The sequence below is a fragment of the Artemia sp. Qi Xiang Cuo genome, chromosome 15, assembly GCF_049724085.1.
Source record: "Artemia sp. Qi Xiang Cuo chromosome 15, ASM4972408v1, whole genome shotgun sequence".
Lineage (NCBI taxonomy): Eukaryota > Metazoa > Arthropoda > Branchiopoda > Anostraca > Artemiidae > Artemia > Artemia sp. Qi Xiang Cuo.
Window position 1 is genome coordinate 17,187,471 of NC_142808.1, and position 26,595 is coordinate 17,214,065.

At 35.1% G+C, this 26,595-nt stretch overlaps 1 protein-coding gene across 1 annotated transcript in view; it reads left to right on the forward strand.

Annotated features, from left to right (window-relative positions):
• Positions 1 to 26,595, forward strand: part of LOC148943396 (regulator of G protein signaling 9-binding protein-like) — a 77,698-nt gene that overhangs the window by 38,393 nt on the left and 12,710 nt on the right. Inside the window, exons 4-6 of the mRNA XM_089101477.1 lie at positions 1,928 to 2,004; positions 11,217 to 11,406; positions 16,149 to 16,308. Coding sequence (XP_088957603.1) covers positions 1,928 to 2,004; positions 11,217 to 11,406; positions 16,149 to 16,308 — 427 coding nt within the window. The remainder of the gene's footprint in view (positions 1 to 1,927; positions 2,005 to 11,216; positions 11,407 to 16,148; positions 16,309 to 26,595) is intronic.

Consider the following 26,595-nt stretch of genomic DNA (forward strand, 5'->3'; position numbering starts at 1 on the left):
AACATTTGTGTTTTCTGTGATTTACTGAAAACCAAATATATATATATGTATATATATATATATATATATATATATATACACACACACACACACACACACACACACACACACACACACACACACACACACACACACACACACACACACACACACACACACACACACACACACACACACACACACACACACACACACACACACACACACACACACACTCTCTCTCTCTCTCTCTCTCTCTCTCTCTCTTTTTTTTTCGTTATGGTTAATTAATAATCATCGTATTTTTTTTGTTTTAATTTCTTTTTTCGCTTCTATTGTTTTTTATTTTTATATATATATATATATATATATATATATATATATATATATATATATATATATATATATATATATATATATATATATATATATATATATATATATATATATATATATATATATATATATATATATATATATATATATATATATATATAATATTTTGGTTTTTTGATTATTACGTTGAATTGCTGAGATTTCCAAAAATTATTTTCATTTTATATTAAACATTCAGTATATTTTCACTTTTTCTTTCCAGTTCTGACTTGATTATTATGGTGATTTTTTTTATTTTCTATTGATCGGCGGTATTTTGAAAAATTAAATCATATTGTTCTAAATACACATAGTTGTCGACAAACCATAAATCACACATTAGCCAACAGAGGGTTAAGGATAGGGAAGCAGGCAGTAGCCTTACTCCTGTGTAGTAATTTCTATTTGTTTTAAATTTGTCTTTATTAATCATTTTGATTTTGACCTCGTTTTAGTATTTATTTACTCGCTAATGTCAGTGTTTTTCCTTTTTATGTTTGATGTGATTTTCCGTTTCAATTTGTGTTTGTCTTTGGCCTCATTTAATCATTGACAGTAATTTAAGGTCATTTTCAGATTGAACTTTTATAGGACTTTATTTCTGCTTGTTCTAGGTTTTAATATGGCTCTTTACTTCTTTTTAAAAATATCTCTTTTTGAAAAATTATTTTTTAATTAATATTCAGAAAAATACAGTTATTTTGTACAAAGAATGAACACCTCCCCCCCGCTAAAATGCCCTTAATCTCAAAGAATTAATACAATCAAGGTTTACTTTAGTTATGATTTTTATAAGAAACAGAAAGTCAATAGGAAATAAAATTTTTGAAATGGATGTAAAGAGCCGAACCAAAACTTAAAAAAAGAACCAAAATTGTCCCATTTAAGAGGGGCTTTCACCTCCTCACTCCCACTATTCATGGTGAAGTTTGAATTTTTTATCTTGTCAATGCTTCAAGAAAGACTGCTTTCTTGCGAAAACAAAGGGATTAAAAGTTTTTATTTCATTATTATTTTCATTTTTTATTTTTATTAATTTTTTATTTTATTTTCATTAATTAAGTTTTTATTTTTATTATTCTGTTTGGAAAAATCCGTTACAGCAATTCATTTGGTTAAATTCACTATAAGTTACAGTGTTGTTTGTTGAAATATTTTTTAAGGTGTTTGGTAGATAAATTACTTAACTTTAATGACTTGTCATAATTGCTACATCTCAGACTGCTTTAAAGAAAACACCTGTCAAAAATTGGTATACAGAACGGCTGGGAGGCGGGCTGAGAGAGGAAGAGGGCGATATTCTTCATAGAATAGCATTTCAAGTTATCATTAAAGCAAAAGTTAAACTTTTTTTGGATACAGCAGGAATGCAAGGAATCCACAGCTTTAACGTCCACATTTTTTGAAAAAATAGACATTATTTTTGTTGGAAAGAATACCAACGACTAACGCATTTTAGATCGCTTCCCCCGGGAATGTGCCTACAAGTTTTGACCATGAAAAAGGTTAAACTATCTTCTTTCATCTTTTCTTCATTATGATGGTTTTTCTTTCTATTTTTTTTTATTTTCAGTTCGAAGCTGAGTGAAATGAATAAAAAAGAAGTTGCCCGTCTTTGGTGCCTTTTATACTGCTGTTTTCATGTTTTAGGTAAGATTTCGTATATTCTTCCTCTGAAACAAGAATAGAAAAAGGATGTTCACTAAATATCTGAGCGGCTCTTTTGACCCCACCCCCCTATTCCCTCCCAGATATTTTATAGTTTTTGGTATAATGTCTCAAATAATAGATAATTGAAAATCAGCCTCTTAGCTCCCTCTCCCTACCTAACTCCTTTTTAATTGAAGAGTTAACAGGGTTTTATCAAGAAGACCCTTATGCCCACATCAAAAGACCTATATCAAAATTCATCAAATATAAATTCACAAAAAGAACTGGTTTCATCTGTTATTGAAATTTTTTTTTTCATTTATTTTATTTAGATTATTTGCAATTCAAGTGAAAAATAAGTATAATTTCAACAAACAATTGTAATTATACCATCTAGAAAATAAAAATGTTGAATATTTAACCTGAATTACTTCCCCTCTATATTGGTTAACAAAAAACAAGTGTTTATGATCAAATTAAAAACTACAATTGAAACTTAAAAGGATGAAAACTAATACTTCTCAAACTCTTGATTTTAAAACTAATTCCTAAAACTGGATAATCATGTTTTTATATGCATACAGAGGTATGCAAAAGTGGAAACACAACGTGGAAACATTTGTTTCCAAAAGTGGAAACATTTGTTTCAATAAATTTGGAAACAAAAAACTGAAAACACAAAATAATAGAACTTTCTTGCATTAAAAATACAAATTGCTTTAGAAAGCTGTTCACAGCAGAAAAAAACCATCTTACTCAATTGGTAAGGAATTTTGCAAAGTGAGCCCAGTCCAATATATAACACAATTTTTTGTTTGTACAACTCTGAAGCAAAGGTGTCAGGTAGCGTTAAAACTATATTCCAACCTAAAAATTTCACATCTAAGATTTAAGTTAACTTCCTTCGCCTCTAAATTGAATATCCTGGTTGTAGCAGTAGCTGGTGCCTAGTAACGATGAACCCCAGTCCAGGGTAAATGATAATAAAAAAATCAAATAAAACTTACAAATTTAAATTGATTGAAGAATCACGATTCTATCTAAGCGTTTAAAGTTTTATATTGGATTTTAATTACAAAAATTAATTCTCAAGAACGTCGAAAAATAACCTGAGACTCTTCGTCAATAAGACTGAACGAAATGTGCACTGCGAATTGCTACGACCAAAAACCCCAAACGAGGCATTTACAATCTCCAATCATAAAAGCCACAGTGAATCGTGTTTTAAGCCTAGATAGCACTGAGGTGCATCCAGCTTTTTCTTTCTTGTTTCTTATGTATTGTCAGGTTCTTTTGAAGATAGTAGAGATACAATTAAGGGGTCATTCAAAATCTAATATTTCTATATTCGTGCTGTTATATTTTCGCCTTGGTAGTGCCGGTAAAAAGTGCCATATGATAGCGAAAATGGTACTTTTGTTCCATTGCTGGCGTGGAGAGGGTCAACAAAAACTGGCTAGATCCTCTTCAGCTCCATCCGTAAAACGAAAACATAAACCGAATATGAACAATGATTACATAAAAATAAAATACCAGATTACTACTCGATTGAAGGTAAAATATTTGATGCAGGTTGCCACCAAGTGAAAAAATAAATAGCGAGATTTCATAGGCAGTGCGCTAGCGCTGCCTAAGTAAAGAACGATGTGGCCACAATGTGTGTTTTTTTCTCCATACCGGGAACTTCGTAACAAAGAAGTTGTCGTAGAAACTTCGAAAAGGGCTCATTAAATTGGAAATTGGAGTAGCTAGTACCGTTTTTAATAGTTGATAGTGATTAGAGGGCAACTAGCCCCCCCCCCCCCACGCCACACAGTACCCCAAAAACATCCAAAAAAAATTTTGATATAGCCATTTTGTTCAGCGTAGTTGATTTCCAGATAGAAGATATGTTTTTGAGGAGAGCACTCCCCAACAGCCCTCAGGGCAGAAATAGTAATTCCGACCTTGGGTGTATTCCCTGTTTTTATAGGAAGTTTCGTTGTAATAACTTCAAAAAAGGCTCAATTGAATATATCTTCAAAGGATAAACACTCTTTTTAATAGTGGGCCTCGTTTGGCTGGTAACTAGCCCGGCTCCCCCCAACGCCCATCATTTCCCCAAAGACATCCAATCAAAATTTTGAGATAGCCATTTTGTTCAGCGTAGTGGTTTTCCAGATAGAAATTATTTTTTGAGGAGGGCACTCCCCCATAACCCTCAGGGCAAGGGTTTTAACTTATGGCCTGGGGGCATATAAAGTTTTTATAGAAGGCGTTGTCGTAGAAACTTCAAAACAGGCTCATTCGATTGGAAGTTCAAAGGGCTAGTGCCCTTTTTAATAGTCGAAAGTGATTGGAGGGCAACTAGCCCCCCCCACACGCCTATAATTACCCTAAAAACATCTAATCTAAATTTTGAGATAGCTATTTTGTTAAGCGTAGGCTAGTTGATAGGGTTTTAAGTTATGCCCTGGGGGCATATAAGGTTTTTATAGAAGGCGTTGTCGTAGAAACTTCAAAACAGGCTCTTTCGATTGGAAATTTCAAAGGGCTATTGCCCTTTTTAATAGTCAAAAGTGATTGGAGAGAATCAGCCCTCCCCCCCACACGCCTCTCATTCCCCAAAACACATCCAATCAAAATTTTGAGATAGACATTTTGTTAAGTGTAGTTGATTTCCAGGTAGAAAATATGCTTTTGAGGAGGACACTCCCCCACAACCCTCATGGCAAGGGTTTTAAGTTATGCCCTGGGGGAATATAAGGTTTTTATAGAAGGCGTTGTCGCAGAAACTTCAAAAGGGGCTCATTTGATTGGAAATTCAAAGAGCTAGTGCCCTTTTTAATAGTCGAAAGTGATTAGAGGGCAACTGCCCCCCCCGCCGCGCCCATTATTCCCCCAAACACATCCAATCAAAATTTCAAGATAGCCCTTTTGTTCGGCGTAGCTGATTTCCAGACAGAAAATATGTTTTTGAGGAGGACACTCCCCACAACCCTCAGGGCAAGAGTTTTAAGTTTTACCCTGGGGGTATATAAGGTTTTTATATGAAGGCGTTGTCTGAAACTTCAAAAAAGGTTCATTCGATTGGAAATTCAAAGGCCCAGTGCCCTTTTTAATAGTCGAAAGTGATTGGAGGGCAACTAGCCTTGCCCCCACGCTCATCATTCCCCCAAACACATCCAATCAAAATTTTGAAATAGCCATTTTGTTCAGCGTAGTTGATTTCCAGGTAGAAAATATATTTTTGAGGATGATACTCCCCCACAGCCCTCAGGGCAAGGGTTTTAAGTTTTGCCCTGCATATAAGGTTTTATAGAATGTGTTGTCGTAGAAACTTCACAAAAAGATCATTTGATTGGAGATTCAAAGGGCTAGTGCCCTTTTTAATAGTCGAAAGTGATTGGAGGGCAACTAGCCCCCCCCCCCCACGCCCATCATTCCCCCAAACATATGCAATAAAAATTTTGAGACAGCCATTTTGTTCAGCGTAGTTGATTTCCAGGTAGAAAATTTTTTTTGAGGAGGACACTCCCCCACAACCCTCAGGGCAAGGGTTATAAGTTATGCCCTGGGGGCATATAAGGTTTTTATTGAAATCTTTGGCGTAGAAACTTGAAAAAGGGCTCATTCGATTTGAAATTCAAAGGGCTAGTACTAGTACCCTTTTTAATAGTCGAAAGTAATTAGTGATATTTTTTGTTGTTGTTGTTGTTGTTTAGACCAGGGCACTTCGTATCGAAGGAGTTGTCGTGAAACTTCGAAAGGGGCTCATTCGATTGAAAATAGAAAAGGCTGATGCCCCTTTTGAATAGTCGAAAGTGATTGGAGGGCAACTAACACCCTTCCACTCCCACCCTCCCACGCCCACCCTCCCATTGGCCCATTATGTTTAAAAACTAAATGTTGCCTTAAGATTAAATCAAAATGCACTGTGATATTGCTAATTCCAAATAAGGCATCTCAGCAATATCCCAAGAACGACTGAGGGTATTATAATCAATTTTTAGGGGCTACTTCTGCTCTTAAAATTTAACCCAATCAAAATAGCGTAAGTGTATCCATGCTATCAAAGAAAGTAAACAGATTTTTTGTGGATGGTTTTCCATTTCAGGTCAACAGGAGGAGGTATGAAACTAAACTAAATTAAAACTACTATTTGTGTCCAGATTTTTAAAATGGTGATGTTGTTAAAATGCCAAAAATTTTTCTCCAATATACAAATAGAAGACCGAACTATAAAGTCTTAAAAAACGAAAAGATTTAAAGAGTTATTTTTTCTTTCGTTGAAAAGACTATGTCAATACAAAAGGAACTGAAATTAATTAAAAAAAACTTTTTTCGACAAAATAAGTTTTTCGAAGAAAAGTAAAGAACTCCATTAAAGAAAAAATTAGCAAAAATAAAATCAAATAATCTACCAAGCGTGAAACCACCACAAATCAGCATCGATAAATAAATGAAACACAAAACGAACAGAATTTACAATAAATAACCGAGTCAAACACAAAACGAGCAGAAATTAACACAAGGTGGGCGCAAAACCCCTATGCCTTCCCAAGGCCAAAACAAAATTTGTACTTTACTGAAAAAAACAAATGAATGTGCATTGTCAGTTTAATATGCATATACTGATATTTTGTAATCAAAATGTTAATATTATTTGTTTATTAAAGTTATAAAAGTAAAAACATTTATATTTTTTTCAGTAAAGTGCAAATTTTGTTCTGGCCTTGGGAAGGCATAGGGGTTTTGCCCAACTTATGTTGATTTCTGCTCGTTTTGAGTTTCACTCGTTTATTTTTTGTAGTTTCTGTTCGTTTTGAGTTTCTTTTATTTATCGATGCTGATTTGTGGTAGTTTCACGCTTGGTAGATTATTTGATTTTATTTTTGCTCATTTTTTTTTTGTTTAATGGATTTCTTTACTTTTCTTTGAAAAACTGATTTTCTGGAAAAGTTTTTTTTTATTAATATTGAAAAAAAAACCCAACTAAATCAGCAAAGAAATCACTAGATCCATGAAGAAAATCAATACAGTAGAAACAAAATTATTGAAATTACAATTAGCTGCTTCAAGAAACAACGAGCTTTTGCATTTTAAAATCGCTGGTTTTAGCAGCTTTTTAGGCTTTTAACACTATTTTATTAATATTATTAACACTGCTTTATCTTGTTCTTTATTATGTTCAACACTGGTACCAAGTGGGAGGGGGTACAATTATCCCCCTAAATTTTGAAAAATAGCTTTATTTTGATGTTTCATTTTGATGTTTCACAGACATCCTGGCAATTCCCTTATGCATTGTCGTGTGATTGGATTTTGTTTAGATATGAAGTTCCTTTCGTTATTCTTTTTGTTTTTTAGCATAGTGTTTGTGTGTGTTTTCTTTTTTTCCTGTTTTGTTTTGTTTAATCTAGTTTCTTTTTCTTATATATTTTTGACGTTCGTGGTTTGTAAAGCCGACATTTTTTTATTATTTTAGTGTTAAAACCCTTTTTAAACTTTTAATTGTTTTAGAAAATTGTACCCGTTATTGGTAAATTTCTATTTCAATGGAATATAGAAATGATATAAACATATTAACAGATTGAGAAAAGGGAGCTTTCTCAACTAAGCAAAAAACTAACAATGGGTCTCACCAACATTTACAATAAGCTAACGACTAAATGTCTAAGCTATAATTGAACCTTCATAACGATATTTCTAATAAATAAATTACTAAAAAACAAAATTAAATTCTATATATCTCACTATGCAAATCGATTATGCAAAATCCCTTTATAAAAATCGGTACGTACAAAATTTTGTCAACCCTGTCTTTCACAAATTGTGATCAGCTATGATTTCTGAGACAGAAAAACGAGAATTGTTTTGGGTTTTCATTGGCTGTCAGTAAAGTTTTCACTTGAGCGTCTCTTTTGGAATTGATAAGTAGCTTCCTAGGTGATTTATTTTCTTGGATTTACGCTTCATGTACTATTTCATAAGAAATCACTAGATTTAGGAAAAATCACCAGCCAAAAATCATTAGGCAATAAAAAAAATCATTAAAAATAGTGATAAGTCACTAGAAGTGGCAATCCTGAGCAACACTGGGTGGAACTTGTCACAGATACCTCGCCTCGATAATGAATGAAGTCAAGATTTGTATCTGATATGATGCTACGTTTTTAGTTAAAAAAACAATAAAATAATGTATTAATTGAGTTTACACTAATCTGACTATAAAAACACAAATCATCCGTAACAATGGCCTGATAGTAGTTATACACCCTAATAAATCATAGAATATACTACAAAGCCATACTTAATGCAAATCTCTCCCGGGACTTTGACGAAATTCTATTTAAAGAAAAAAGAGATATTTTTTACACGCTTCATATTTAAATATTTTTGGTTTCTTATAAGTGTATTGGTATCATACCTGGTAATAACTCATGGCATAATCATAAATGAACATGATAGAATATAAAATTTAATAATAATGCCAAGTATCCTTAAAAAAGGGCACAGCGCCTTAAAGAAGATCTCAGCTCACAGAAAATAGTTTTAAATTAGTTTTTTTCAATATAATCTATTAACTATAATAATGCAAATCACAGGCATAGAGTTCTAATGTCTCCTGAGGAGAAACCCGGGCACCAACACAAACTATATTGTTTTGCATAGTTTTTTTAAAAGATTTCGGTGCAGAGCTTTTAGTTTCTGCATGGTACGAAGACAGAACCCTCGGGTTCCATATAATAGGCGTCTTAGCGCAATACCCCATACCCTAAGACTAGAATACTAGTATTATAAATGATGAATCATAAGAGGAATTCGCCATCAAGAGTCTAAAGTCGATAAGTTTGATAAAAACGGTGTAGTGCCACTAAAGAATGGATTGTGAGATTTAGAGGAAATGCTGGTTCAAGGCCGTATCCAGGGGGTGGTGGTTAGGGGGTTTGATCCCCCCGAAATATTTTTTGACTCGTAAAAACTAACAAAATGAATATAAACAAATTTTAGATGCTTTAAAAAAGTTGAACCTCCCCTCCCAAAAAAAAATCCCTTTGTAAACCGACCTCCCCGAAAAAAAAATCCTGGATATGACCCTGGACTGGTTGCCGTTCACCTTGCCAATGACCACTTTCTATTTATGAACTTGCTTCCAACAACAAATTTAACCTCCCTATATTTTGAAAAATGCCACATTAGGGGTATTTTCTATTAGAAAACACCTTTTTGGATATTTTTTATTGAGATATTGCAAAAACAACAAATTTAACCTCCCTATATTTTGAAAAATACCACATTAGGGTTTTTTTGATTAGAAAACATCTTTTTTGGTATTTTTTATTGAGATATTGAAAAAACAACAAATTTAAGATATAGCAAAAAAATACCCCCTTCCCATTAAATATTTTTAGTTTACACCTTTGTGTCCTTATCCTCTCCTATGATAGGTTTATCCAGGGATTGTTTGTCAAAATACTGTGTTTTACTTTGGTAGGTCGAAAATGACCGCCTGATGTAATGAATCGATGAGCCTGTCCTGCGTTGTAGTATTTGCGGGTTCCAGAAATTGCTTACTGCCACGTCTGTATGTTAACAAATTTGTGATTTATTTTCTTTTTTTGATAATGCTGAGTTTTTTTAAAGAAATGTACTAAAATGCAAATTATTTCTGCTTTAGATAACAGATACAAGTCGTATATAAAGAAGTGATGTTGAATTTTGGGATTTTTAAGCTTTTTGGAATGAGAAATTTTATCATCAAAGTCAAGATATTTTTCTAAGAATACAAACTTCACCATGAATGATTTACAATTCGGCTCTTAGCTTTTAAATGAGACTTCAAGCTAATTTTTATTTGTTGAGGGCTTAGACTCTCTTAAAAATCATGTGCACCAAGTGGCGCATGCCAAGCGTGACAGAACTGTTCCAACCGTTTTGGAGAGTGTGCCATGCGTGACGGAACTGTGCGGCACACATGGCGTTTCAACATGTAGATCAAGTGGAGGAAAGTCAGTGCCCCCTCAGATTTTATCAACCTCAAGCTTGGGTATGTTCAGAATCAGTTGTTCAAAATAAAATTAGATTTACAGATCTATTTAAAACGACGAATTTATTTAACGGATCTATTAACAACGAACTTGTTCAAAACAACGCTTTTCAACTGGAAAATAGAAACAAAACTTAAATTCAGAGTTAAAAAAAAGAAAATCAAAGAACTGTTTCTGGGCGTAAGAAGCAATACATTTCATCTTTGAGGTAAAATGGCTTGTGTTAGAGGTCATCGCTGATATCTATGTCTTTCAAGCACAGAATCAACAAATTTTTTACAGATATAATTCAAATTTAAGCACAGAAATAAAACCGTGAACATAAAAATGTAACTAATAATTGTTAGTGAATTACATTAACCGAACCTTTTTATCTAACAATACTCTAATTTTACCCTTGTGTTGAAACTTTAAATGTTAAATTAAAGAATTCTTTTCATAAAAATCTTTACTAACCTAATTGTGTTGGAAATTGTTCGAAATATTGGCAAGAGTGTTCTGCTATTCAACATTTACATTTCCTCGAGCTAACCAAAATTTGTCGGTAACAATTTATTAAAAGAATTAAAAAGACAGAAAAGGGCACTAGTCTGTGTTAAACTTTATTTAACTTGCAACTATTAAAATAAAGATTTTTTGGTACTTTTGCATTTTATGGTACACAACGCTATATACTGTACAAGGAACTACAAATGGAAACCCGTCAAACGGGTATTTGCAAGAGATAAATGGATGGCAAAGCGTGGTTTGTCTCTGCGTTTACAATATTTAAACTGCTGTTTTTTGGGATTTAGGGGGAAAAGGGGTGCGAAAAAGGAACCTAGATTAGGTTACGTATTTAATATATGCTATGCTTTACCCCCCCCCCCACCCCCCACCCCGTAATGTGCAAATATATGACCCAAATTTGTTTCTAAACTATTATATATTCATCCTATTTTATTATATTTCGTTAGCATTAACCAAACTTGACTTCTTTGGTATGTACCATATTATGCACAAGTACCGATTTTTTTGTAGAAACCCATGTTTTAAGTAAATAAGACCGAAATATTGTTAAAAGTAATTAAAAACTTGCTATTCATGCAATGCAGCCCTCACATTTGGTAAGATTGACAAAAATCACGGTTTTCCCCCGTATTATATCCTCCTAGATAATTTGTAATCTTTTATCTTTCCTAGCAACTGAAATGAGAAGGATACTTCTGCTGCAGCAACGGTTTGCTTTGTATAAGCCCTCCTCTAATTTGATCAATACAGGGCTTCCAGAATATGAGTCAAGTTTACGAATATTTCCGTATTTGAATCATACAGATGTTTCAATTGGTGATAAGATGCTCCTTGATTGGACCGAGAGGGGACAATTACAAAGGTACTGCTATTAGAAAAATTTGAACTAAATAATATCCTGAAAACTTAATATATTTATAATAAAGCTCATCAATGAGCTGATGAAAAAAGAAGTCCCAGAACGACCTTCGAAGATAGGTTGGTCTCAAGTAAGTCAATCATCGTGGCCTTAAGGCTTATTTGTGGCAATTAGCCACATTAACAAACAAAAACAAAAAAAAATGCCTCTTTATTCAACGTAATCTTAAGTTCTGTAAATTAGGTCTTTGAGGATGACAGCCCCCCCCCACAGCCCTCAGGGCCAGGGCTGCAAATTATGCCCAGGGGGCATATAAGGTTTTTATATAAAGCGTTGTCATAGAAACTTCAAAAAGGGCTCATTCGATTAGAAATTGAAAAGGCTAGTGCCCTTTTGAATAGTCGAAAGTGATTGGAAAGTGACTAACACCCCTTCCATGCCCACCATTTCCCAAAACACATCCAATAAAGATTTTGAGATAGCCATTTTGTTCCACGCAGTTCAAAGTTCAGGAAATTATACCTTTGAGTAGGACACCCCCCTCCCCCCACAGTCTTCAGGGCAAGGGTTAGAAGTTATGTCCTGGGGGAATATAAGGTTTTTATTGAAATCTTTCTCGTAGAAATTTGAAAAAGGGCTCATTCGATTGGAAATTCAAAGAGCCAGTGCCCTTGTAATAGTCGAAAGTGATTCGAAGGATACTAACCCCCCTTTCACGCTCATCTTTTCTCCAAACACATCCAATCAATATTTTGAGATAGCCATTTTATTCAACGTAGTTGAAAGTTTTGGAAATTAGGTCTTTCAAGGATGACAACCCCCCCAGTTTTCAGGGCAAGGGTTGTAAAATATGACCTTGGGGCATATAAAATTTTTATCGCAGGTGTTGAAATTTCAAAAGAGCTCATTCAATCGGATATTGTTCGGGCCAGTGCCTTTTTTAATAGTCGAAAGGGTTGTGAGATTGACAAACGCTCATCTCCTGCCCATCATAGCTCCAAACATATCTAATCAAAATTTTGAGGTAGCCATAAGGTTCAGCGTAATTGAAGGTTCTGGAAACTAGGTCTTTCAGGATGGTAACCCCCTCAGAGCCCTCAGTGCAAGGGATGTAAGCTATGCCCTGGGGGCATATAAAGTTTACATAGAAAGTTGTTACAGAAATTTTAAAAAGGGCTCATTTGATTGGAAATTGAAATTGCCCTTTTTAATAGTCGAAAGTGAGTGGAGAGTAATTGACCCCCCCCCCTCTTAGGCCCACAATTTCCCCAATAACATTCCATCAAAGTTTAGAGATATCCATTTTGTTCATCATAGTTGAAAATTCTGGAAATTATGTATTTAAGGATGACAAACCCCCCAGAGCCCCATGGGCAAAGGTTGTAAGTTCTGCCCTGGGGGAAAATAAGGTTTTTATAGATAGAGTTGTCGCAAAACTTCAAAAGGGGCTCATTTAATTCGAAATTAAGAGGGTTAGTGGCCATTGTGATAGTCAAAAGTGGTTGCAGGGTAACTAACCCCCCTCTCACGCCCACCATTCGTCCAAACACATCCAATCATAATTTTCAGATAGCCATTTTGTTCAACGTTGTAGAAAGTTCTGGAAAATAATTCTTTGAGAATGACACCCCCCAAACACTCAGGGCAGGGGTTGTAATTTATGTCCTGGAGGCATATAAGATTTCTATTGAAAGTTTTATTGTAGAAGCTTCAAAAGGATTCATTTGATTGGAAATTGAAAGGGCTAGGGCCATTTTTAATAGTTGAAAGTGATTGGAGAGCGACTACTTCCCTCTCACGCCCATTATTTCCCCAAACCAATCCAATCAAAATTTTGAGATAGCCATGTTGTTTAACGTAGTTGAAAGTTCTAGAAAGTCAGTCTTAGAGGATGACAACCACCCTAACAGACCTTAGGGTAACGGTTGTAATTTATGCCCTTGGGGCATATAAGGTGTTTATAGAAAGCGTTGTCGCTTCCAAAAGGGCTCGTTTGATTGGAAATTGAAAGGCCTAGTGCCCTTTTAAATAGTCGAAAGTGATTGGAAGGATTAACATTTTTATAGTAAAGATCGAAGTGGGTATAGTGTATTATTTTTTGTTGTTGTTGTTGTTTAGACCAGGGCACTTCGTATCGAAGGAATTGTCGTGGGAACCTCGAAAAGCACTCATTCGACTGAAAATAGAAAGGGCTGATACCCTTTTTAATAGTCGAAAGTGATTTGAGGGCAAATAATCCCTCTTCCACTCCCACCCTCCCACGCCGACCCACCCATTTCTGCTCTTAAACTTTAACCAAATCAAAATAGCGTAAGTGTACCCAAGCTATCAATGAAAGTAAACAGATTTTTTTGCGAATGGTATCAAGTTTTCCATTTCAGGTCAGCTAGAGAAGGTATGAAACTAAATTAAACAGTACTATTTGTGTCCAGAGTTTTAAAAGGGTGTATGTCATTAAAGATTGCTGAAAAATTTTCTCCAGCGTACAAATAGCAAGCCCAACTATAAAGTCTTAAAAAACGAAAAGATTTAAAGAATTGTTTTCGTTTTCCCTGAAAAGACTATGTTATACAGTCTTGGTTTATACAAAGCAGAGTAGTAGAATAGCTTGTCCCCGTAGATTGGGCAGTTTCCATCAAGTGCACCCCATAGCTTTAGCTTTATCTATAGAATTCTAAAGACCAGCACTTTACTGAAAACCCAAAAACCAGCCAAGAAAGCCGGGTGTTTCCTTAGGAGAGTGAAATCAATTAAGCATCCGACAGAAAATACAAACAGATTTTAATAGCTGTCAATAGTATTTCACTGCTATGATAAGGATTAGATAGAGACGGTAACTTTTTAATCAGCCATTAAGATATATCCCTGCAATCATGTGGTAGCCTGATTACCGTGGTAAAAAAATGGGAACGATTGAGGACATGCATACTAGCCCTCTGAAAAGCAATTTTCCCGATTTATCCAGATAGACGTAGGCTCAAAACTTCCAATTGAGCATTTTAAGCCATGAAAAACGGACTGAGATTTTTTAGAATTCTTATTTGCAGGTATTTAACCTTATTTATGAAGAAATTGATGTTTTGTGGGGTAAAATGGAAGAGGCATCTCTTTGCTGTGGCACATTTTCTTTTATTATTTCAGAAGTCCATAATTTTTTGACTATTTATCAAAGACATGGTTAATAAATAGAACGTTCATGTCAGTATCAGATATTGATTTGTCAGTAAACACATGACATTCTTTAAAACGATTAAATAAAATCTTTTTTTAACTAAAAATAAGGAGCGACATCAAAACTTAAAACGAACAGAAATTATTCCGTATATGAAAGGGGCTGTACCCTCCTCAACGCCTCGCTCTTTACGCTAAAGTTTTGTATTGTTTTAAAAAGTAGAGTTATAAGAAAGAGTCAAACTTTAGCGTAAGAGCGAGGCGTTGAGGAGTGGAACGCGTAATTGTCGATGGGCAGGACTAAACTTGATGAAACTTATAGATTTGAAATCAGCATAAAAATTTGATTCTTTTGATGTATCTACTGGTATCAAAATTCCGTTTTTTAGAGTTTCGGTTACTATTGAGCTGGGTCGCTCCTTACTTACAGTTCGTTACCACGAACTGTTTGATATCTCAAGAAGGGAATTACACCATCAAAACTCAATTGGTTACCTTAGAATTTGAATTTTGTGGCATTTGCGAAGATATTGATGCTATGGGGTGCAAAAACAGAGGAAAATGCCACTTTGCTGTGGCACGATCTCTTTTGTAACTTAAAGAGGTCTCCTTCGGCAGATAATTAATAAAATACTTTGGTAATCACTACAATACTCATGTCATTATCAGATAACGAAATGAGGATAAACTAGGAACTCGCTTTGCCCTTCAACTTATATCGTAAGGCATCTATATACTGAAACCCGTTTTTCAATAAGAAGGGGGGGGGGGCAAAACCTTCTGTTTAGGGTTTTAGACCATAAGAAATTAATTGGGTATCTTAGAATTTCTCTTTTGGAGCGTTCTGAGCCCGTTTGGGGAAATATAATGTTTTGTAGCAAAAAAGGGGAGAAAACACCACTTTTCTTTGGTTTTTCAAGATAGGAGGCTCAATACCTCTTGGTTTAGAACATGGACAATCAATTGATAACCTTATAATCTTCACTCTTTGGTATTTTGACCCTCTTTGAGCAGAAACTGACGCCTTGCCACAAAATGTCAGAAAATACCATTTCTAGCAAAATAGAAGGACAATTTTACATCCACTGGTTCGATACGATTACCCACTGGAAAAAAGGAGACACATCAGCGCTACCCATGCAAAAAAAGTATATTTTACTTGTTGTTCAAGGGGGGGGACTGTAGTTTGTTCCTCAAGGTTTTTGACCATAAAGTTTCCAATGGTCCTCTTTTCATTGCAATCTGCCGATATGTTTGAGGGGTTTCAAGCTCTTTTTAAAATTACCATACCCTTTTCCTCTCAATTTTACTATTAAGAATAAGCAAAATGCTAGTTACAGTTCTTGAATCACTATGAAACACGATTTTTTGACTAGTTTTTTTTCTCAAAATGTGTTTTTATGCTATGGTAACTTTGGGTCGTGATTAGCTTTTTGCCAGATTGCAGGTATCGCTACAACTGTGACTAAGTTCGAATTTTTCAACTTTTAATATATGGAATGTGAGCTGTGTCTTTTTTTTTTCTTTGCTTAGACATCCCTTTAATTACAACACTAATCTTGGAATTTATATAGAGAAATCAACGAAATTGAATGCACAATGGTAGATGTGAAAGCATTAGCCGATAGCAGTGGAGCAGATATTGTGGATTATCATCATGGTCTACTTGACCTTGAAGATGATGCAGAGGGCTGTGGTTCGTACCAAGGTGGTGATTCGGAAACTAGTTCCTTTGTGAGTATTATATATGTATACAGGACCTCCGAGAGGGGGGAGTGGGGAGCAGATGCCTGGGTCTAATAAGGACCAGAGCTGAAACCTCGTTGTATTACTTTTATATCTCCTTGGATTCGTAGGCAGTTCCGATTGATTTTCAAGGTATTTTTTTTTTATTATAGATTGCTAAAAATGTAAGGAAAAATTTTATCCAAATAGAAACTTGATATCACCTCTCTGAGTGGACTTGCGTTCATCTCTAATCAAGTTGGCACTCAAATAGGTTTTGAGCTCTTCCTCGAATCTCATAAATGCTACGAGTTACCTAGTATTTCCTTAATTTGTCATAAAATTAGTCTTAATTTAGACCAGGGCACTTCGTATCGAGGGAGTTGTCGTAGAAACTTCAAGAAGGGCTCATTTGATTGGAAATTAAAGGACTAACGCCCCTTTTATTAGTCAAAACTGATTTGAGGGCCACTAATCCCCCCTTCCACGCCCACTATTTCCCCACACATCCAATCAAAATTTTGAGATAACATTTTGTTCATCGTAGTTAAAAGGTCCAGAAATTGTGTCTTTGAGGATGACAACCCACTCAGGGCAAGGTTTGTAAGTTATACGCTGGGGGCATATAAGGTTCTTACAGAAAGAGTGGTCGTATAAACTTCCGAAGGAGATCATTGGATTGATAATAAGAAGTTCTAGTGCCCTTTTTAAACTTCAAAGTTACCGGAGTTCGGATGCCCCACCCCCTCCTCCAAGCACACCTGATATTTTCCGGAAATGCATCTGATTAAAAATTTTGAGATGGCCACTTGCCGTCGTAGAATCTTCGAAAAAGGCTCATTCGATTGGAAATTGAAACGGTTTTGGCCCTTTTTAATAGTCAAAAGTGATGGAAGGGCAACAAGCTCCCCTCCCACGCCAATCAATTCCCAAAACATATCTAGTCAAAATTTTTAGATATTTATTTTGTTCATAATACTTAAAAGTTCTGAAAATTATGTCTTTGAGGATGACAACCCTCCTCCCGCCATCCCTTAGCGCAAGGGTTATAAGTTAGGCCGTAAGGATATATAAGATTTTTATGGAAAGGATGGTTGTATAAGCTCTGGAGTGGATTTGTTGGATTGGTAATCTAATCAGATGTTCTAGTGGCCTATTTAAGAGTCAAATTGAAGGGGGGCATCCACCCCCATGTCGCATTTTCCAAAAATGCATCCGATAGAAATTTTGAGATAGCCATTTGCTCAAAACAGTCCAAAGATCATTTAATAAAGCCTTTTGAGCTAACAGTCCCCCAGAGTTTGAGGTAAGGGTTGTAAGTTATGCCCTAGGGGTATATAAGGTGCTTATGGAAGGGGGGTCATGTGAACTCTAGAAGACGCTCATTTGATTTGAAATGTATAGTTCTAGTTCCCTTTTAAGAGTCATACATGATGAAAAGCAACTAGCCTCTCCTCCCCCTCCTCCCCTTATCGACATCCTTTTTTCCCGAAACGCATTTAATTGAAATTGTGAGAAAGCCATTTTATTACCAATCGTCAAAAAATCATATAACAAAGTCTTTAGGGTGAACACAATCCCCCAGAACCCATGAGCAAGGGTTTTAAGTTATACCCGGGGAATGTAAGGTTTTTAAGGAACGGGTGCTCATATAGAATTTTGGATAGGATGGAACTTATTTGATTGGAAGTCGGAAGTGTTAGTGCCCTGTTTAAGAGTCAAAAATGTATGGAGGGCAATCAGCCCCCAACCCACAAGTCTATCATTCCCCAAAACATATCTGATCGAAATTTTAAGAAAGCTTTTTTGTTCAGAATTGTTGATAGGTCCAGTAATTATGTCTTTGTGCATGTCAACATCCCGACAGTCCTTGGGACAAGGGATGTAAGTTAGCAATTCGTTCATTGTTTAAACATAAATATGTTATTGAGAAAGGTATGCATGTTTGAACTTCACTTTCCAAGAAGACGAAGGGCATTCAGGTGAGCCTTTCAGAGAATGTTGAGGTTACTATAACTTCTATTGCAACTACTTGTAAGGCTAAGAGCATTGCGAAGAAAATTTCAAGAAGTATATGAGCACACTGGTTATCAAAAGGATATATCAGCAATGTCTGAGCAATGGGTAATCGTATATTAAGTTGAAACTTCCAGGACTTGATGAGAGGGATGTTCTACTGACCAAAAGGCAATATGTTACTAGTAATACTACCGCTATTCAATACTGTTACTAGTAATATTTATACTCTATACTACTACTGTGACTACTATTTCAAATATGCCTAAGGGTATGGAAGTGAAATTTTAAGAAATTTTGAGGGGGAACGTGAACTGAATCACAACACGCCGTCTGTATGTAGGTTGTCAGATCTTGTAGATAGAATCTTTTGGGAATGATATTAAGCTTTAATTTTCAGATCAACTTCAGGAGCTATTAAATTAAATTAAAAAATACTCTTTGTGTCAGGATTAAAAATTGTTGAAAAAATTTCTCAAACATTCAAATAGCAACCCAAACTATGGATTCTTATAGAAAAAAAACTGAAAAGACATAAAATATTTTTTTCCATGAAAAAGACTATGTCAATAAAAAACGAACAGAAATTAATTTAAAAAACTTTTTCCTAAAAACAAGTTTTCCAAAGATAAGTAGAGAGCTTCAGTAAGCCAAAAATGAGCAGATATAAAGTCAAATAGTCTTCAATAAAATAAAAGTTAAAAATAGGGATAAAATCCTTTTTAATAGACAGTGTATAGAAATTCACAAAAAAATACCAGACAGTTTGATCACGAATACAGTCTCTAGCATTAGTAATAAAATTAAACTAAAAAAATCTAAAAGAATTGCTTGTATACGAAATAAAGTAAAACTACATATTTCTTAATTCTCTAATTCTTTTCAAAGCAAAGGTGGAAGCTAGCTTCTTTGACCTTCTTGGATTCGGTCCATTAGCGTTCAATGACATAACATTTGGACAAAGGTCAACTACATTGGGTGAATTGAACTTTACTCTGTCATTTTTAATAAATTGTTATAGATAGAGTTCAGCCCAAATTCACTTGTATCCCGATTCAAAGCAATATTCTTAAATAAGATTTTCTTTATTTCAAGAGTTTCACGAAAATTTTGCTTTAAACTGCAATCCCTAAAAATCAAAGAGACATTCTCGAACAAAATAAAATGGTCTGGAAAATTGAAAATATGTTCTGAAAGGGCTGAAGTAAAATCTTCAGACTTAGAATCTTGCTTTAAAGCCGAAGAAATAGAATCGTTATGCTGTAATAATCTCATTTCCAAACTCTGGTTAGTACGTCCCACATACATAGTCTCCGAAGACTATAGTAGATAGACTATTCGTAGATAGGTCTCCGAAATTATCTATAAATGGTCTTCAAAGTGTAAAAATACCGCAAATCATCATCAATAAATAAATATAACTCAAAACGAAAATAAATTACAATAAATCGCCGAGTCAAACTCAAAACGAGCAGAAGTTATCAGTAGAGATGGGTAAGAAGGCACAGGGGGGCACCACTGATGCCATCTATAATCGAGTCTAACGGTACCTAACCGCATAGACAAGTGTATTGATCCACTAACGGGTCAATGAAACCAATTTCAGGTTCAATTAGGGGATGTTTCTAAGTGTATTGACTCCGAGACGAGATTTGCACATGTGCACTGAATACTAACGGTACAATGTATTGATCTGCTAACGGGACAGGATTGCAGTGAATATAAGGAAGGATTTTTGCTATAGTTGTTATTAGTGTGAGAATAGAATTCAAGGAGTGAGAACAGTTTGACTTTACTCATTTGGACATATTTGTAATAATGAGTGGTATGTTTACACTATTAGAAGTTGATAGTGGAATTGGTAGCAATGATACAAGAGCCCCAAACATTGCGGTGGAAATCACGAGAGGATCACGACTTTGTCTGGAATGGGATGAAGTATATGCAATATATGTGATACCTTTGAGCACACTTAAAATGGAGGATCAATTATGCTTCGCTGCAAAAGTTGATATAGCGAACGTGAATAGACTTTAAAGTGCTTTAAATGCATTAGTGAAGCATATCGAGGATAATAAGCTGTATCGTCAATTGTAAATGTGTAATATTATTGTTGTAATTATACAATAAAATTGTTTCGAAATCGAAAATGTCACCCATCTGTTAGAATATTCTTGAAGTAGAACGAATCATGGTCAGTCTAGAGTCAGCAGTCAGAGTAATAGGATTAAAAAATGAATAAATTTGAGAAAGAGAGAATTAGATCGGATCTTGTGATTATGGAAAAATATTTGATTCTGGATGATAATTTTCTTGAGTTATCCCTTCAACGGAAGATATTCTCACAGGGTACACTTGACAATATAATGAAAACTGATTCTCTCCCCCATTTGACTATTGTATGAAACTTTTACGATGTGACTCAAATGCTTATACTCAATTTATTGATATATTAATTGAAACAAAGCAGAATAATATACTTTCGAAAACATTGCCATAGATTCAATGTAGATGGCTCCCCCTTAGAAAGAGGTAGCGTCACAGAGTCACTCCTCTCACCATTCCCCCTCTGAATTTATTGAACAAGGATCAGTTTCGTTTTAGCTGTGAGAGAGTTGACATCGGAAACCAAAAAAAATTTTCTATACATGTCCACTATGCAGGTACACTCTTGGCAGTTGGTCATCATGTGAGAATTGTACAATTATTGATGACTATAATGAAAAGTCATCCTGTTTGCAGATGACACTTTGCTCTTTCTGGCAGCGCCTTCACTTGATGTTTTATATAATAAAATTCATAATGCAGTTTCTGAATTTCTAACTTTTTCTCAGCAAAATATGTTAACCCTAAACTTTTCTAAAACCTTTTTCATGATATTTTCTAGACTTTCTTCTAGTGCTGGAAATGACCATATCACGGTTCAAGAAAATGTGATAAAGAGAGTAGCAACAACGAAGTATTTGGGGTTTTTAATTGATGAATACCTGTCGTGGAAAAACCATTCAAGTGCAATAGCTGAAAAATTAAGCAGAGGCCTTGGGGTGATGCAAAGAATTAAAAATCTAGTCCCAAAAAAGATCCTGAAAATGATTTATTTTTCTATATTTTACCCATATATTAGCTAGGGATGCTCTATATGGGCAAGTAATTTTGTTACATGTTTCAAAAGAGTACAAAAACTTCAGAATAGAGCTGTAAAATTATTATCTGAATTTGATGATTCTGATGAGGTTCCTGCTTATGAGCATTTTAAAAAGAATAAGTTAATGGATGTATCCCAAATTCGAGATTACCATGTCGCGATTTTCTCGTATAAATATTTGAATCAGCTGCTCACCCCTGCTTTTGAAAATATTTTTACTTTTAATAGAGACCTTCATGATCATAATACAAGAAAAGCTGATGACTTAACTCATGAGTTTAGGAGCACCACTCGGGCATCTTTTGTGATTCGCCATTATGGTCCCCATGTTTGGAATATATTGCCCGAGTGTGTGAAAAATGCGCCTAGTCTTCCGGCTTTCAAGTCACGGGCAAAGAAGTTTCTTTTATCTCGTGAGTGAATTTGGTGTTATGCCCACTCCAGGTTGTCATTCTATTTAAGGTATTTCCCCGATTTAGCTTGCTTTTTTTCTTTTTTTTTTTATTTACTTCTTGTCTTTTCCTCTTTCTCTCTTTTTCCGTTTATTCCTTCATCAGATAATTTTCTTGTGTGTTCAGTAGCAAGGTATGAATGTTATTTTAATTAGCTGAGAGTGATAACCTCGCTTGCCCTTTCAAGCTTATTGTCTTTCTTGGCAGGCGAAAGGCGAATAGTGTTTGTTTTCTTTTTTAATAAATGTATATCTCATATCTCATATCTCAAAAAAGTGCAAATTATGCTATCCTTGTAAATTACATAGAGGATATGTAGTACAAATTTAAAGATGTAATTCATGTTTTGAAGAGATTTGTGACTCTCACCCTAGAGGACATCTATGCTCCAATTGTCATTATGACAAATGTAATCAGTGGGAGAATACTTACCCCGGTATGATTGGAAAGAACCCCAAATGTGATTTTAGTTTATTTCTACGAGATTGGTATCGTCAGATTTAAGTTACTTAGGGAGGAAGAATCAGGTCTACGATTCAACTGTTGGGGTAACAAGACAATTTGGTTTCTACGTCAGCGTTGTGACGACACTGCCTATTATGACTATAAATCTAGTGATTTTTATTTGGCAGTTACCGAATGTGATTCATCATTTGAAAACACTGTATGTGATATTGCTTCAAATAGACAGATTGAAACACGTTAATTTCAGAATATGAATGCAAATAGTATCATTGACTATACAAAGAGACATGACAAGAGTGAAGTTACATTATACGGTAGAAAATGGGACCCTGACTTTGCAGCCAATCAAGATCAATATACAGTGAATTCAAATAATTTACCACCATTAGTGGTTCACGACAGTTGCCTATACACAGAATAAGAAGAAATCTAATTGAAGAATAAAGACATTGTTGTATATACATTTTTCATTCATTAATAAACAAATTTACACACATTTTTTAAGCACTTTACTCGTAGGGCACTAAAATCAATATTATACAGGTCTGAGAGGATATTTTCAACCATAAAGTCGTTCAGACGTGGATTGTCTACATAAATGTTGAGAAACTGGACATGTAAGGGTCCATATTAAATACGTTGATTATTTGACTGGTGTTAATGGTGCAAGGTCAAGTAGTACATTGCCTTCGGGGGTAATTTCCCAATAGGTTTCAAATTGATTTCGCGAGATTAGTGCGATTCTCTCAGCTAATGGGTTAGCAAATGTGTATTCTAAACGTACACTCCCAGTTCGTACTATACTCATATCTTGGTTGCCAGATAAATCCAATACAATGATACCATGTGTTTTAGCGAACATTTCTTTGATTATTCCATTTTCAAATAGTTGTGAATCATAATCTAGGGTTTGCATTTTCAACTCATACAATGTCCTATAGGATTTATCAAAAGATAGATTGTAGAGTGGGATACCATTTACTTTGCAGACAAGAGATGAAAGCCCAAACATTTCAAATTTATGTGGACATCCAGTCCATGATCCTATTGCACTAGTGCTTTTTCAAATGCCAAGGCTAGTTTTGACGGAATTTCGCCATTGATAAAGGATGAGTCGGTGAGGGTAAGAGAGCCTGCGGCAATATGACGTTGATTGGTGATTGTATGAAGAACAAGTAGTTCAATATTATTTCCACTGGCTCTCAGTTTTTCTACTGCCAATGCAACAGAACTCATAACCTGCTGTTTGCGTACATGTAGTATTGCCGAAGTGAGGGAGAGAGTTACATCAGGATTGGCAGCAAGTTCTTTTCGTAAAATGAAATTGGATAGAGCAAGCTTCAATTTTATATCCACTTTAATATTGGGTGGTAGCCATTGGGGTATATTAAATATTTCATGATATATTTTTCTAACTAGATGTAAATCACTAGTTGTAGCATTTTTAAGTGTATCTGTACTATTAGTACTAGTAATATATTCATATCCATTGGAAGTGCCTCTCAATTCCTTGTATGACTTGGGTGTCATCAGCATAAATTGCAGATAGCTTGTATAATTTGAGAGATTGTTGCATGTGCTTACCAGTGTGCCATTTATGTAGACACTGATTTGACGAAATAAATTAAGTAATATACAATTTTCGTAGGATATTCCATCTGCAAGAATTGGCAATGTATTGTTGGATTTTCGGACTTTCATTTGTAAATCTATAAATGTCGAAGACCAGTCCATAAAGTAGTCTTCATTGGAATAATTTTGAAAGTGGATATTATCGGAGAGGGGTTATTGTGGATAAAATTGTTAATAGTATCCATGTTTTACACTCACATCAACATTTTCTGCATTGAATAGATTTAAAGATGAAGTGATTGAAGATTGGGAATCCTTATGCGGTAGATATGACATCTTAGGAAAAGAAATCTAGTTTAGATCTAACAATTCTCTTCCTGGGGCTTCTTCTAGTGCTTATTGTATGTGTCGTCTTTTTCCTTCTTTTCTTTGATGTCTTTCGATTTCTTTGATGTCCTTTGACAGGGGTGATGTCTTTCGTTTCTGGCCTGAGTAGAGACTGATGAGTGGTGCACTGTTTCTCAACCTTTTTAAACCTTTTCCATTTTGTTTTAATCTCTCGCCAAGGGTTCGTGCACTGGACCTAAGATTTTCCGAAGCACTTTTTTTTAAATCCTTGCCAGAGTCCCAATCGTATAGTGTAGAGGATGCAAAATCTGTCGCAGCCGGTACAATATATTTTCTTGCCAGAGGTAGTGAAGAGCGAAACAGCTTAGCAAACCAACTGCCAAGACCGTAGCCAGACATCGACGAGCGACCTTTGTAATAGTCCATTCCATTGTCCTGTTGTCTTGGGCCAAGAGTATTAACATAGAAGTCAATATCAGGATAAATGAACACCACTTTTTTATTAGCTATCTCGTTGTTGAATGGGACGAAAATGGCATGTAATCACTGCCAAACGTCTTGTTACTGCTAAGGGATCACCTACTTCAGTTCTTAGTGTTAACTGACAGAGTTCCAGATAGGAAGTGTTTACGGGGATATACTGAAGATGCTTTATATTGTAGTGGTGAATATGTTCTTGATTGGTTTTTCGTTCAAGAACTCGTAGGAGGGGAATATTGCTATTGCCAACCCGGGATGTTTAAAACAATGAAGCATAGAGGAATATATAAGTGCCCGTGGAGAAGGCAGGATGGTAGTCAGCAAAAATAAAATTAGTGTTTCCAGCACTTTTACCATTGATTATATTGAGCTTAAAGCCAAGAACATCTCTCAGTTTATAATTGAGAACAACCTTTTCATCAGCAATAGGTGAACTAATGTAGATCTTGCCTTCCTCCTTTGACTAGTTGAAATGAAAGGCTCCTTTTCCACGAGCGGAAATTCTTTTATTGATAGAACGACATAAACCATTCATACAGGTGAGTTCTTCATAGGGTAATTCAATATATGGATAATTCATCAAATTGATCTTTTGAATTTGTTCTTGATCACCTGAGGGTGGTGGCCAATAATAGGGTCTAATTTATATATCAAATTTGCGATCTTTTCTCAGGATGTCATACGTATTTTTGAGAATAAAGTCGACAAGAGCTACTTCATACGCGCCGTCGAATTTGATGGTGGGAGAGAGTTTCGTCCAAAAATCACTTGTTTTATTCAAGTCATTGTAGAGAGGATCAGAAACATTGGACATGAAAGTCACATAGAAATCATTGGGCATTGTTAATATCTTCAACACTGACCCAAGAATCAAAATAAGAGTTGTATCCTAGCCAGCAAACAAGCAACTGTTTATTGCCCCTGCGAGTACGACTCTTTAATATCTTTTCAATTTGATAAATTTCGCAAGTGTTTCTAACTTTTTGTAGTTCGTATTCATAAATACCCCCAAAAATCTCATCATCTTTGGTTTATCGCAGTCGATATGTCGTAGGTGTAGTGTCTAGGATTTTGGACACTTTAAAAAGTTTAGTTCTCCATAAATAATACCCCTTTTCAAAAATATTGGTGGTTCTACTGATTCGAACAGTATCACCAGCATTGCATTTCTTCTTCTCAATTTTTGTTTATTTTTCACTGGAATATTGCTTTAGAAAAGTATCAATTCACTGCAATGAGCTTCCTGAGGGCTAACATTAGGCAGGGACGATGTGGTCGTTGGTTGTATATTTGCATGATTTTATCTAAATCATGAATAAAGGCAGCAGTATTTTTCAGCGTACAATATCTTGAAGTTAATAGACGAATCGTTCTTATCAATCGTTCAGCCAATGCAGCCTTTATCGGGCTGTGACTATGATGGAGCGTTGTATTATATTTCAATAGAACCTTTTGCATAAGAGGATTAACAAATTCGCTACCACGATCCGATTGAATTTTTCTATAGCAATCCTGTTCAAGATTAGTTTCTAAAGCATGAGCAACTTGAACACCTCTCTTTGATTGCAATGGAATGGCATAGGCATAGCAATTAAAGACACTGATTACTACTAGAATATATTTGTGGGGTGCATTTTGACGCCGTTGAATCGCTTCTAAAGTTAAAAGATCAGTTTGCATTATATGCAGAGGGGAAAAGGCTTTAGTTTGTCGATATTGTTTGCCACGAAGCCTGCAGTTCCGATGCAGTGTGTCACTCGGTTCATTTTCTAGATACTCTTTTGATTTTTATACTGTACTGCCATCTATGTCAGAGGC